The following is a 12,942-nucleotide window of genomic DNA, read 5'->3' on the forward strand; positions in this document are numbered from 1 at the left end:
CATGAAGAGAGACTCCACCAGCACGACAATATAGAGGCAATCCAGCTGCTTGATGTTGATAATCTGGTCAGGAGGCTCAAAAGAACAAAACCGCATGAGTTACTGAAGTGAAATTTGTGTTGTGAATTGATGGCTTGAAGCTGGTGTTAGTGATAGTGAAATGTTCATCCCTTCAAACCAAACAAATTATTATTGGCCTACTAACTTGATTGTATGAAACTATTTTATAGGATACAAACTAGACTAAGTAATTGTAGTCAAAAACTAGACAAACTGAATCATAGGATGAGGTTTGAAAAAGTCTATTTAGTAAAATTAGGATAAAATAAATAGCTTATTAGTCTCAGACTAGGTGCTTTTTTATATAATAAAAAAAAAATAAATAAATACTTTTTCTTGTATTCAAATCAAATCAAATCAAATCGTTTATTGCACAAAATATATACAGAATACAACTGAAAGGAAATTGACAACTTTGTGCTACACGTCGGCAAAAGAAACTTGTACGCCGACGTGGAGTCTTAATATAACTTATTCACTTAAACATTAATATTATATATAGAATGATCCTACAATATTATAATATAGGCTAACAGTAATTAACATTCAACCAACTAATATTCCATTCTAAGATAACATAAATTAAAGATATACATAAAGCTGAATTTAAGATTCATACATCAATCAATATTAAACCAAATCATTAATTGAATAAAAATAATTTTCTTTCACCCAGGTATGGAAATCTTTCAAGCTTTTATGGAAAGCTTCAACACAACATGCAGTCAAATATTCAAGTAAATAATTAAAAACTTTTACTTACTGTCTGAAGTACTCTCGACAGTCTAGCGATCATTTTCAATAGTGCCGACCGGAAATGTTTTGTTGGTTAGGAAGACTTTGTAGTTTTTATTATGTAATCAAAAAGTTTGTTAGATTTGAAATCAGCTGTTCATTTAGTATTCTATTATAATATCGGGGACCGAGCTTCGATCTGGAGTACAAAAGCATAAAAAATGTATTACGGAAGAAGAAATTATAATAACATTCATACAGAAATGTTCTATCTAATCACAGTAAATTGAGATTAATTCCCAGAGGAATGCAAAAATTTCCCTCACAAAGGCCCAGTTGCACAAAAGCTGGTTAAATTTTAATCCTGATTAACTTAACGTGAACCAAATCAGAGAAGACCATTTCAAAAATATGGATCTACAGGAATTAATAAGGATTGAAAATAACCCGGATTTTTTGCAACCGGCACTAAGTAGCTGAATGGATGATTACAAAACTTCAACAGCTGAGTCATAAGTTTGACACAGTCCCACACACATGAACTCGCTCACTCACTTCCATCACCAACAGACGACGAAATAATTATTATCAGCTGTTTTTCCAAGGATGAATAATAATTATCCTTTTAATGTCATTCAGCGAGTTTTCCCAGGGATGAGACCTAGTGCAATCGAATCTTTATATTATAAGCCTACTATGTTCTGAATTTCGTGAGAATCGTTAGAGCCGTTTTCGAGATCCGGTGAAATACAAAGATATACATCCAAACATATAAACAGAAGTTGCTCGTTTAATAGTATAGGATTAAGTGAGAATTTTCTGTATTTATATATCTGTGTATTTTTATATCTGGTTATTTTTATATCTGGTTATTTTTATATCTTGTTATTTATGTTTAACGGATCTCGAAAACGGATCTAACGATTTTCACAAATTTGGAACATAATAGGTTTTTTGATATAAAGATTTGATTGCACTAGGTCTCATCCTTGGGAAAACTCGCTGAACGACATTAAAAGGATAATTCATCCTTTGCTGAAACAGCTGTGGATAGTAAAAAAGAGAGTGAGCGAGTGAGTATGTGAAAATCAAAATATCGCATCCCCGAAATTCATAAGATGACGTATAGCCAGCTATGAAATATAAACACGATCATTTTAGAGAATTGTGTTCTGTTTATCAATAAATAAAAATAATGGTGGCTTTGTAAATTTCGAACTGTTCTGATGTATTTATATTTGTTTACTATAGTATTATATTATTTACTATAGTATTTACACAATACTAAAAGTAAAAAAAAAAATGATTATTAATCAAATACATCAGAACAGTTTGAAATTTACAAAGCCACCATCCTCGATAATAACAACATACTTAATGAACAGCTGAATTTCAAATCCAACAAACTTTTCAATTACATAATAAAAACCACAGTCTTCCTAACCAACAAAACATTTCCGGTTGGCACTGTTGAAAATGATCGCTGTACGGTCGTAACTACTACACTCAGTAAGTAGAAGTTTTTAATTATTTACTTAGATATTTAAATAAATAATTATTATTATTAAAATATTAAATAGACTGCATGTCATGTTTGAATACATAGGAAAAATTGTGTTGATACATCGCAGCTTGAAAGGGATCAAGAAATCATCACCTTTGATATTATTATACTTGATTATTGTATAAGTTGCAGGTAACCCGTGCTCCGCAACAGTCTATTTTAAAACTTAACAAACTGAATACTTGACCGAGTGCAATCTTGAAGAGTTTGAAGTAGGCCTTTAATAAGGTACACGTTATAATATGGCAGTGTTTGATTAGCAATGGTATTGCTATCCTTGGCTAACATTCAACAAAGCGAATAGCGCTATTTCTTTCTCGCTTTGCTCTATTGCCAAATCGTCTTTTAACAATGTAGAATTGATAATTAATTTAACAAAAAAATTGTAATGTGAAACTTGAAGCTTCAATATTACCATCAAAATTTTATTTTTTTGCTTTTTAATTGTGAATTGTGTTTAGAAATAAGTTATCATACATCAGCTGATAGTTGCAGTGATAGTAGTTTTAATTTTTCTGCTCAAAATTTTCAAGTTTATTTCAATATTATTGAAACTTTCGAATTGTTTAGTGTTATTTCCGGCTCTTATCAACCCTTCGATATTCAAAATTCATCAGTCATATCTCGAATACGTATTCTCTGAGTCTTCTTTGGTGATCACAATCTTTGGTGAAAACAGAAATTTTAAACAACTTAACCTCACTTTGGACTATTTATGTGCCAAAATCAAGGAATTGATTAAGTTTTGGGCAATTGCCTGTTTCTCTTTCCAAATATCGTGTTTGTGACTGTTCTAATAAATAAATAAATTAATCTTAATTTTAAACTTTATAAATAGAAACTCAGGGAGTGAAAAAGCAAATTTTTAGTGAGAAAACAATACATAACCTTTAAACTCAAGTGTTAATAGAAAATTGGGTGATAAGGCGAGGCAGAGCATCCAAAATTATCTCTCTGCCATAAAAACCATATGAATAAATAAATAAACACAATATTTCATTTTAATTATGAAAATTCATTATGAAATTATTAAAAAATATAATTCCTTGCTGAATTAATATAATTGAGTATTTAAAACGAGAATGAACAGTTAATATTACATCAATAAACCGGTATCAGCTGCCATCTATAGAAGGCATTGACAAGACAGAGGATCGGCAACGTTGTTCTCCTATCTTTTCTCCACTGCCATTATAACGTGAACCTCACTATAGACATCAATAATTCTGAAAAGATTCATAAATATATTTTTGGAGTTACTTGAGCTGGGCGCACACCAGTTAGTCAATACAAGACATGATCAGACACGTTTAGTCACAATACCTCACATAGTTGCTTATGAAGACATGTCTAATTGCAATGACTAATCAGTGTGAGCTGCGTCATAAGCAACAATGTGAAGTATTGTGACTAAACGTGTCTGATCATATATTGTCTTGTTTTGTCTAACTGGTGTGCGCCTAGTCCTAGAGAGAAGTATGTTTAGTCACCTGTAAAATGCTCCATAGAATCCAACGATATGAGCGAAGTTGCATTCGTGGAGAACCTTCAATTCACGGATTATCTGCTTTTTAATGGCCGGCTTCACTTCCAGATGTATCAGCTGAAAATTAAAAAATAAATATTGGCAAGAGATACAAGGAAGAAAGAAACACAATAAGCTAATAGATACAAAAGTTAACATGGAAAAAGATAACCTGATAACTTGTATTGTTGGCTCAAAGTAGATGGTCACTCTCTCTTAATATTATAAGGCTAGTTTCACACTCATTCGGTTCGTTTAGTTCTCGGCAAATTCCGATAGTGTGAAACGGTAATTCAGTTTGAATTTGGTACCAAATAGAAACCGCATAGAACCGAACGCCCACTTGACTCTAATAAATTCCATCAGGTTTCAATTCGTTGCTAGCGAGAGGCTACTTTCACACACTTTCGGTTTGGTTCGTTTTCGGCAAATTCCGATAAGTGTGAAACGGTAATTCGGTTTGAATTCGGTACCGAATAGAAACCGCATAGAACCGAACGCCCACTTGACTCTAATAAATTCCATCAGGTTTCAATTCGTTGCTAGCGAGAAGCTACTTTCACACACTTTCGGTTCAGTTCGTTTTCGGCAAATTCCGATAAATGTGAAACGGTAATTCGGTTTGAATTCGGTACCGAATAGAAACCGCATAGAACCGAACGCCCACTTGACTCTAATAAATTCCATCAGATTCAAAATCGTTTCTAGCGAAGGGCTACTTTCACACGCATTCAATGAGACAATGGGTCAATGGGCCTTACGACAGTCATACTACAGCCGGGACTGACAGTTTAACGCGCCAATTCGATGACACGGTAGTGACCTGGTCAAAAACTTTTGGTTATGAGCGGGTATTACCATAGAGAAACAATAGCATAAGTAGATATCCCATGGTATAGGGCGTTTATGTCGCAACTTTTACTGTTATCTCAAGCTGATAGTCCACGTAGTTCTTTCCTGTGAAGCTTTATGACGCTGGTAGTCTCTGATATTGTGCCGTTCATACACTCTTACCCCAACAAAACAGTGAAAAACGACAATAATAGACAGTAATTGGCTTGAGATAACAGTAAAAGTTGCGACATAAACACTCTATACCATGGGATATCTACTTACGCTATTGTTTCTCTATGGTATTACCACAAAATGATACAGTATCACCACACATTATAAAGTATCATCAAACTTGATACTGAACCATCACAACATGATACAGTATCATCTGAACTTGATACACAACACCACCATTTGATACAAAATTCCAAACTTTGGCAACAGTGCAGAGGTAGGGAAGGATAGCGCTATCGATTTGTGGAATGATAGACAAGGATAGCAACACCGATGTTGATCAAATACTGCCATTATAACGTGGACCTCACTAGAGGAAGTAGATAAGCAGTGGCTTCCAGCTACTGGTCAAGTAGATTCGGCGAATTATATTATGAAGGCGAAGGAGGAGGAGGAAAAGAAGGAGAATAAGTGGGTGGAGAAGGAGTAGGAGAAGGAAGGGAAGACAAGAAGAAGGAGGAGAAGAACAAGGGTTTCCAAGTACGGACACTTGGCGAGAAGAAGAAGAAGAAGAAGATGGAGGAGAAGAAGAAGGAGAAGATGGAGGAGGAGGAGGAGAAAAAGAAGAAGAAGGAGAAGAAAATGGAGGAAGAGGGAGAGGAGGAGAAGAAGATGGAGGAGGAGAAGAAGAAGAAGAAGAAGAAGAAGAAGAAGAAGAAGAAGAAGAAGAAGAAGAAGAAGAAGAAGAAGAAGAGAAGAAGAAGAGGAAGAAGATGGAGAAGAAGAAGATGGAGGAGAAGAAGAAGAGAGAGAAGAAGAAGAAGAAGATGGAGAAGAAGAAGATGGAGAAGAAGAAGATAGAGAAGAAGAAGAAGAAGAAGAAGAAGAAGAAGAAGAAGAAGAAGAAGAAGAAGAAGAAGACAGGAGAAGAAGAAGAAGAACTCTACCTCAAGACTAGCAGATAACCCGTGCTTCGCAAGGGTCCAATTGAAAAACTATGCAAACTGAAAACTTCACCTATGGAAATCTTGATGAATGATAGAAGATGAAGATGATAGATAGATGGATATATCATCCATTTATCTATCATCTTCTATACTATAATAAAGGAAATGAATGAGAATAAATTTTGAAAGGTTTGAGATATCAATGTGCGATTTTCACCATACCTTTTCTCTGGAAATCCTATCATATGACCACCTTTCAATTAAAAAAAGAAGTTGAATTCAAAGTGGTGGTTCCAAAATGGCGGAAAAAATTTGGGTGTGACGGAAAACCTGTTTTTATCATTCGAAAAGGATCCCTAATCTTACCTATCTTCTAATTACCCTTTTAAGAGAAATGTTCTGAACTGAAAACTTGATGTAATCAAATATTGAAGAATTAAAATAGGCCTATAACCATCCTCGGTAAATCAAGAATCTATAAACAAAATTTCAAGTTAATCAGTTGAGTAGTTGAGACGTGATAATGCGCCATCACAATATATCACAATATATACTTGTCATGTACATAATACATCATGTGCATCTGCATATCAGCTGGAAAGCCTGATAGAAACTTAAAAATAAAACTTCACTTAAAGTGCACAAACAAGGACCTCTGCAGTTGTCCAAGTATTGTATGTAATTTAAAGTATTTAGGAATAATTATTGATGAATGCTTGAGGTGGCAGCCCCTTACTGCTTTTATAACTAAAAAACTTAAATATATTTCATATAAATTTTACCAAATAAATAGAATATTAGAGCTGAAAGATTTAAAAACCGTGTATTTTGCATTGGTGCAATCCATCTATATAATGAGAGAGAGTAGGGTTGTGTTTGTTCGTGTGTTGTTTGTTCGCATCAAAACATGTCTATTTGTGGATTGCATACTGGAAAAACGGGAATGATTTAGGTCTCCAAATTTTGAACATAGATTCTAAAAATATCAATCTCGTGCACCTGGAAGCCCAAATTTCAATTTTCCTTCTAGATTTTTCATAATTAATGTTCAAATTCATTAATAGTACATACGATTTCATAAAGAAATCATCAAATCATATGGTGGAATTAAAAAATATTATTATAAGGTGTAAAGTAGTATAGGAAAATTATGTTTGACGCATCATCACGTCTGAACTACTGGACTGATTAACTTGAATTTTGCATATAGATTCTTGCTTAACAGGGGATGGTTACAAACCTATTTTAAATTCTTCAATATTGATTACATCAAGTTTTCAGTTCAGAACATTTCTCTTAAAAGGGTAATTAGAAGATAGGTAAGATTAGGGATCCTTTTCGAATGATAAAAACAGGTTTTCCGTCACACCAAATTTTTTCCGCCATTTGGAACCACCACTTTGAATTCAACTTCTTTTTTTAATTGAAAGGTGGTCATATGATAGGATTTCCAGAGAAAAGGTATGGTGAAAATCGCACATTGATATCTCAAACCTTTCAAAATTTATTCTCATTCATTTCCTTTATTATAGTATAGAAGATGATAGATAAATGGATGATATATCCATCTATCTATCATCTTCTATACTATAATAGAGGAAAGAACTGGCTTAAGACGTATACACGTGTAGAGGATAGGGAAATTATGTTTGACGCATCATCACGTCTGAACTACTGGACTGATTACTTGAAATGCAGCTTATAAATTCTTAATCAACCGAGGATTCTTATAGGCCTATTTCCAATTCTTCTGGATTTCATTACGTCAAGTTTTAAAATAGACCCTTGCGAAGCACGGGTTACCTGCTAGTATTATATAGATGATTTGTGATTGTCAATTGAATAAAAAGAAGAAGAAGAACAAGAACAAGAACAAGAAGAACAACAACAACACTGACCTTCTGGCCATTATGAGTCCGCTCGACCGGTGCTTGACCTTCATGACGACCCCTCCGTTTCCGGCACCCAACTCCCCCAGCTTTTCAAAATCGTCATCTGCCAGCTCCCCGATCTTCTCCTTCTGACAAAGGAAGAACTCCATGCGCTTGCGCTGTGTGTCGTCCATGCCCAACTCCTCCAGACGTTCTTGCAACACCTCTATACTCGTCTTACAAGTTGTCTTCCTGTGAAACCAGAGTGCAGTGCATTCGTTCATTTATCCATACACAATTTTATATTTTAATTTAAATGGCAATTTATATTTTTTCGCCACACTGCACAGAAATCAGCTGTTTCCCAGTCCCTACGTAGATCTGAAAGACATTGTTTGCAGACGACTCTCGTCTGACGTCAGAACAGGTTTGTTTCCGGCCGCTAAATTTCAAGTGTGCTAAAACAGCTTATCAAAAAACTTTTCATTATTTGAGTTTATTATTCAATAATTAAAACATTTATAATAATATCATCTTATTGTCATTTGAAAGAATAAAAAAGTATAAACTCAACCTACCACATAATTGAACATCATCTTTTAGGTTATTTAGACAAATCAGAATAAAAAATAAAAATACTTGGACAATTTCCTGATATTCAGATTACCTCAGATTTGCTAGAGCTATGACCTTCCTGTTTTGCTTTCGAAAGTGCCTAATAAACAATTATTCTCATATTTATATTGTTTATTTTTCTGTGTGGCAAAAAATAACGTTCTCACCATGGGCAAAAATGTTTTTCCGGCTCTCATCTTCTCTAGTCCTCGGCCTACGGCCTCGAAAAATAACGTTCTCACCATGGCAAAAATGTTTTTCCGGCTCTCAATCTTTTCTAGTCCTCGGCCTACGGCCTCGGACTTGAAAACCAATTTCGAGCCGGAAGAGTCTCATTTTCGGCCCTAGGTGCGAAATATACTATTACAATTCAAAGCCAAACAATATACCTTGAACAAAATAGCATATCATGTTGTTCAATCTATAATGATAACAGCTGATAAATTTGAAAATTGGTGAACTAGAACCCCATAAAATGGCGATTTTGCAATGCATCACGGGATTGTGTCATGACCTGTATTTATAGACCTTGATTTAATAGTGTGACAATTTATATTCATATAACCTACAAAGTTTATTTATGAGTGTTTTACGTCACATTGACGGGAAGGGGCCTTTTGCAGGCGAAAATGATGTTATTCTAGTCGAGGCGTTAGCCGAGACTAGAATCTCATTCAAGCACTGCAAAGGACATTCACGTCCAAGTAACGTACTAGTATCTTAGGTCACAAGGACGGGAAAGGGCATTTTGCAGTCGCTCTTGCAACACCTCTATACTCGTCTTGGGAAGAGGTTTCCCTGTCAACAAATGCATTCGTTCATTTATCCGAACAAATTGGCAATTTAAATTCATTCATAAACAGTTTCACATTTTCAGGTTATTATTTAAAAAAACAAACATTAACTGAACCAATGAATAGGTTCAGAACCCGTCTCCCTTAAAAATACAATTATTTTTAAACTTCCGTTTAAATCGTTGAAGCCGAGGTCTGCTATCTCTTCATAGTGAATTATTTAATAGAATCAACAGTTGCCAACAGTTTGCAATTGGATAATCACATTTTCTCGAATTTCGAGCTTATTTTCAATTTTAGATGAAAATGTCACTTGACATTGATTGTAGAGATTTTCATGCTCAATCTTTTCCACTTGAAATTTTTCGTTTAAATTGTATCTGAAGCCTGATAATTGAGAATATAAATTCAAACTTTGCATAGATCCTGTAATTTTTACAGATATGGTACTTGTGGCAGTTGATAGAGCTTATCAATAACGGTTTTAGTTGAAAATTTGATTAAAATCCTTGAAGCCATTTTTGATAAAATCGCGAAAAACCCTGTTTTTGACATCATTTTTGCCGCCATATTAAATTGCATTTGTTCGAAATTGTTCGTGTCGGATCCTTATAGGGGAAGGACCCTAAGTTCCAAATTTCAAGTCATTCCATTAATTGGGAGATGAGATATCGTGTACACAGACGCACATACACACAGACCAATACCCAAAAACCACTTTTTTGGACTTAGGGGACCTTGAAACGAATCGAAATTTGGAAATTGGGGTACCTTAATTTTTTTCGGATAGCAATAGCCTACTTTCCTTCCCTATGGTAATAGGGCAAGGAAAGTAAAAAAATACATCATCATCTTTGAACATATCTCATTGTTCCTGGCCTTTATAGAGGGAACAAAATGAAAATAATAGGGCAAGGAAGTAAAAAAGGTAAAATATAAAAATATATATACAAACACAATATTAAAATTGAATTGAAATAGGGAAACAACTCGCTGCTTCTTAAGATGATTTAATCTTTGTGGTTATGAAAATAATTAAGAACAATGATCTTATCCAGTAGTCACCTACCTTTTGAATATGGCTTCCCCTTTTGGCATTCACTGGTTAAATTGCGACTTTAAGGTTAAAACAAAAATTAACTGAACCAATGAATACCTAGGTTCAGAACCATCTCCCTTAATAATACAATTATTTTTAAACTACCCGATCTGTGACAGAATAACTGTATTATAAAACGAAACGAAATCTAGACTTCTTCACTGGATCAGCCGGACTTTACTCACAGTCCTAACAAACGAGCTCTGCGCCCCAAAAGCTAATTTTTGGGTTTATATATTCAGTCAATGCCAAACATAAAAGCCATTTCAAGTACATATTTTTATCTGTCGCACAAGCGGCACGTTTGTTATAGAAACAAAAGAGAATCTACGTTAATATTGACAAATAAAATAAACAGTCTTCCTGTCGATGACAAAGATTGTTCAAAGACAAAATACTGTTCATTGAACTTTTAATTAAAAAACTCTAAAATCCTGATCAATATGAGATAAATATATGATTCATATATATGTTCCATATAACCAGGTGACACTAGCCCATACAAGTAAAGTTATGTTATTTGTACTGTTGTATGCATTAGAATTTGAACTGTTTTGGGATTAAGCGAGGTGCTCTTCTGAAACTTGTGTAGGCCTAATTCTAAATAAATAATTACACATTTATTGCAGCAAATTGATAAATAATATATTAACATCAACACTTACTCTGTATCATTAGACGAAGCTGCAGCAACAACAGGAACTATAGGTGATGAATGACTCTCAATCGAACCGGGCGGCAAAGTTAGGTTAAATTTATTTTTGGACATCGATTCTAAAAATATCAATCTCGTGCACCTGGAAGCCCAAATTTCAATTTTCCTTCTAGATTTTTCATAATTAATGTTCAAATTCATTAATAGTACATACGATTCATAAAGAAATCATCAAATCATATGGTGGAATTAAAAAATATTATTATACAGGTGTAAAGTAGTATAGGAAAATTATGTTTGACGCATCATCACGTCTGAACTACTGGACTGATTAACTTGAATTTTGCATATAGATTCTTGCTTAACAGGGGATGGTTACAAACCTATTTTAAATTCTTCAATATTGATTACATCAAGTTTTCAGTTCAGAACATTTCTCTTAAAAGGGTAATTAGAAGATAGGTAAGATTAGGGATCCTTTTCGAATGATAAAAAACAGGTTTTCCGTCACACCCAATTTTTTCCGCCATTTGGAACCACACTTTGAATTCAACTTCTTTTTAATTGAAAGGTGGTCATATGATAGGATTTCCAGAGAAAAGGTATGGTGAAAATCGCACATTGATATCTCAAACCTTTCAAAATTTATTCTCATTCATTTCCTTTATTATAGTATAGAAGATGATAGATAAATGGATGATATATCCATCTATCTATCATCTTCTATTACTATAATAGAGGAAAGAACTGGCTTAAAGACGTATACACGTGTAGAGGATAGGGAAATTATGTTTGACGCATCATCACGTCTGAACTACTGGACTGATTACTTGAAATGCAGCTTATAAATTCTTAATCAACCGAGGATTCTTATAGGCCTATTTCCAATTCTTCTGGATTTCATTACGTCAAGTTTTAAAATAGACCCTTGCGAAGCACGGGTTACCTGCTAGTATTATATAGATGATTTGTGATTGTCAATTGAATAAAAAGAAGAAGAAGAACAAGAACAAGAACAAGAAGAACAACAACAACACTGACCTTCTGGCCATTATGAGTCCGCTCGACCGGTGCTTGACCTCATGACGACCCCTCCGTTTCCGGCACCCAACTCCCCCAGCTTTTCAAAATCGTCATCTGCCAGCTCCCCATCTTCTCCTTCTGACAAAGGAAGAACTCCATGCGCTTGCGCTGTGTGTCGTCCATGCCCAACTCCTCCAGACGTTCTTGCAACACCTCTATACTCGTCTTACAAGTTGTCTTCCTGTGAAACCAGAGCATTCGTTCATTTATCCATACACAATATATTTTAATTTAAATGGCATTTATATTTTCGCCACACTGCACAGAAATCAGCTGTTTCCCAGTCCCTACGTAGATCTGAAAGACATTGTTTGCAGACGACTCTCGTGACGTCAGAACAGGTTGGTTTCCGGCCGCTAAATTTCAAGTGTGCTAAAACAGCTTATCAAAAAACTTTTCATTATTTGAGTTTATTATTCAATAATTAAAACATTTATAATAATATCATCTATTGTCATTTGAAAGAATAAAAAAGTATAAACTCAACCTACCACATAATTGAACATCATCTTTTAGGTTATTTAGACAAATCAGAATAAAAAATAAAAATACTTGGACAATTTCCTGATATTCAGATTACCTCGATTTGCTAGAGCTATGACCTTCCTGTTTTGCTTTCGAAAGTGCCTAATAAACAATTATTCTCATATTTATATTGTTTATTTTTCTGTGTGGCAAAAAATAACGTTCTCACCATGGGCAAAAATGTTTTTCCGGCTCTCAATCTTCTCTAGTCCTCGGCCTACGGCCTCGAAAAATAACGTTCTCACCATGGGCAAAAATGTTCCGGCTCTCAATCTTTTCTAGTCCTCGGCCTACGGCCTCGGACTTGAAAACCAATTTCGAGCCGGAAGAGTCTCATTTTCGGCCCTAGGTGCGAAATATACTATTACAATTCAAAGCCAAACAATATACCTTGAACAAAATAGCATATCATGTTGTTCAATCTATATGATAACAGCTGATAAATTTGAAAATTGGTGAAC

At 34.4% G+C, this 12,942-nt stretch overlaps 1 protein-coding gene across 1 annotated transcript; it reads right to left on the reverse strand.

The window, feature by feature from the left end:
- Positions 1 to 3,849: 3,849 nt before the first annotated feature.
- LOC120356545 (dual specificity mitogen-activated protein kinase kinase dSOR1-like) lies at positions 3,850 to 10,995 on the reverse strand (the record flags this gene model as incomplete). Its single annotated transcript, XM_039445492.1, has 3 exons — positions 10,884 to 10,995; positions 7,739 to 7,962; positions 3,850 to 3,964 (listed from the first exon to the last, which is right to left on the reverse strand). Coding segments are annotated over exons 1-3 (443 nt in total), but the record flags the coding sequence as incomplete, so codon positions are not given.
- Positions 10,996 to 12,942: the final 1,947 nt, after the last annotated feature.

This window comes from Nilaparvata lugens, unplaced genomic scaffold (assembly GCF_014356525.2).
Source record: "Nilaparvata lugens isolate BPH unplaced genomic scaffold, ASM1435652v1 scaffold7068, whole genome shotgun sequence".
NCBI lineage: Eukaryota > Metazoa > Arthropoda > Insecta > Hemiptera > Delphacidae > Nilaparvata > Nilaparvata lugens.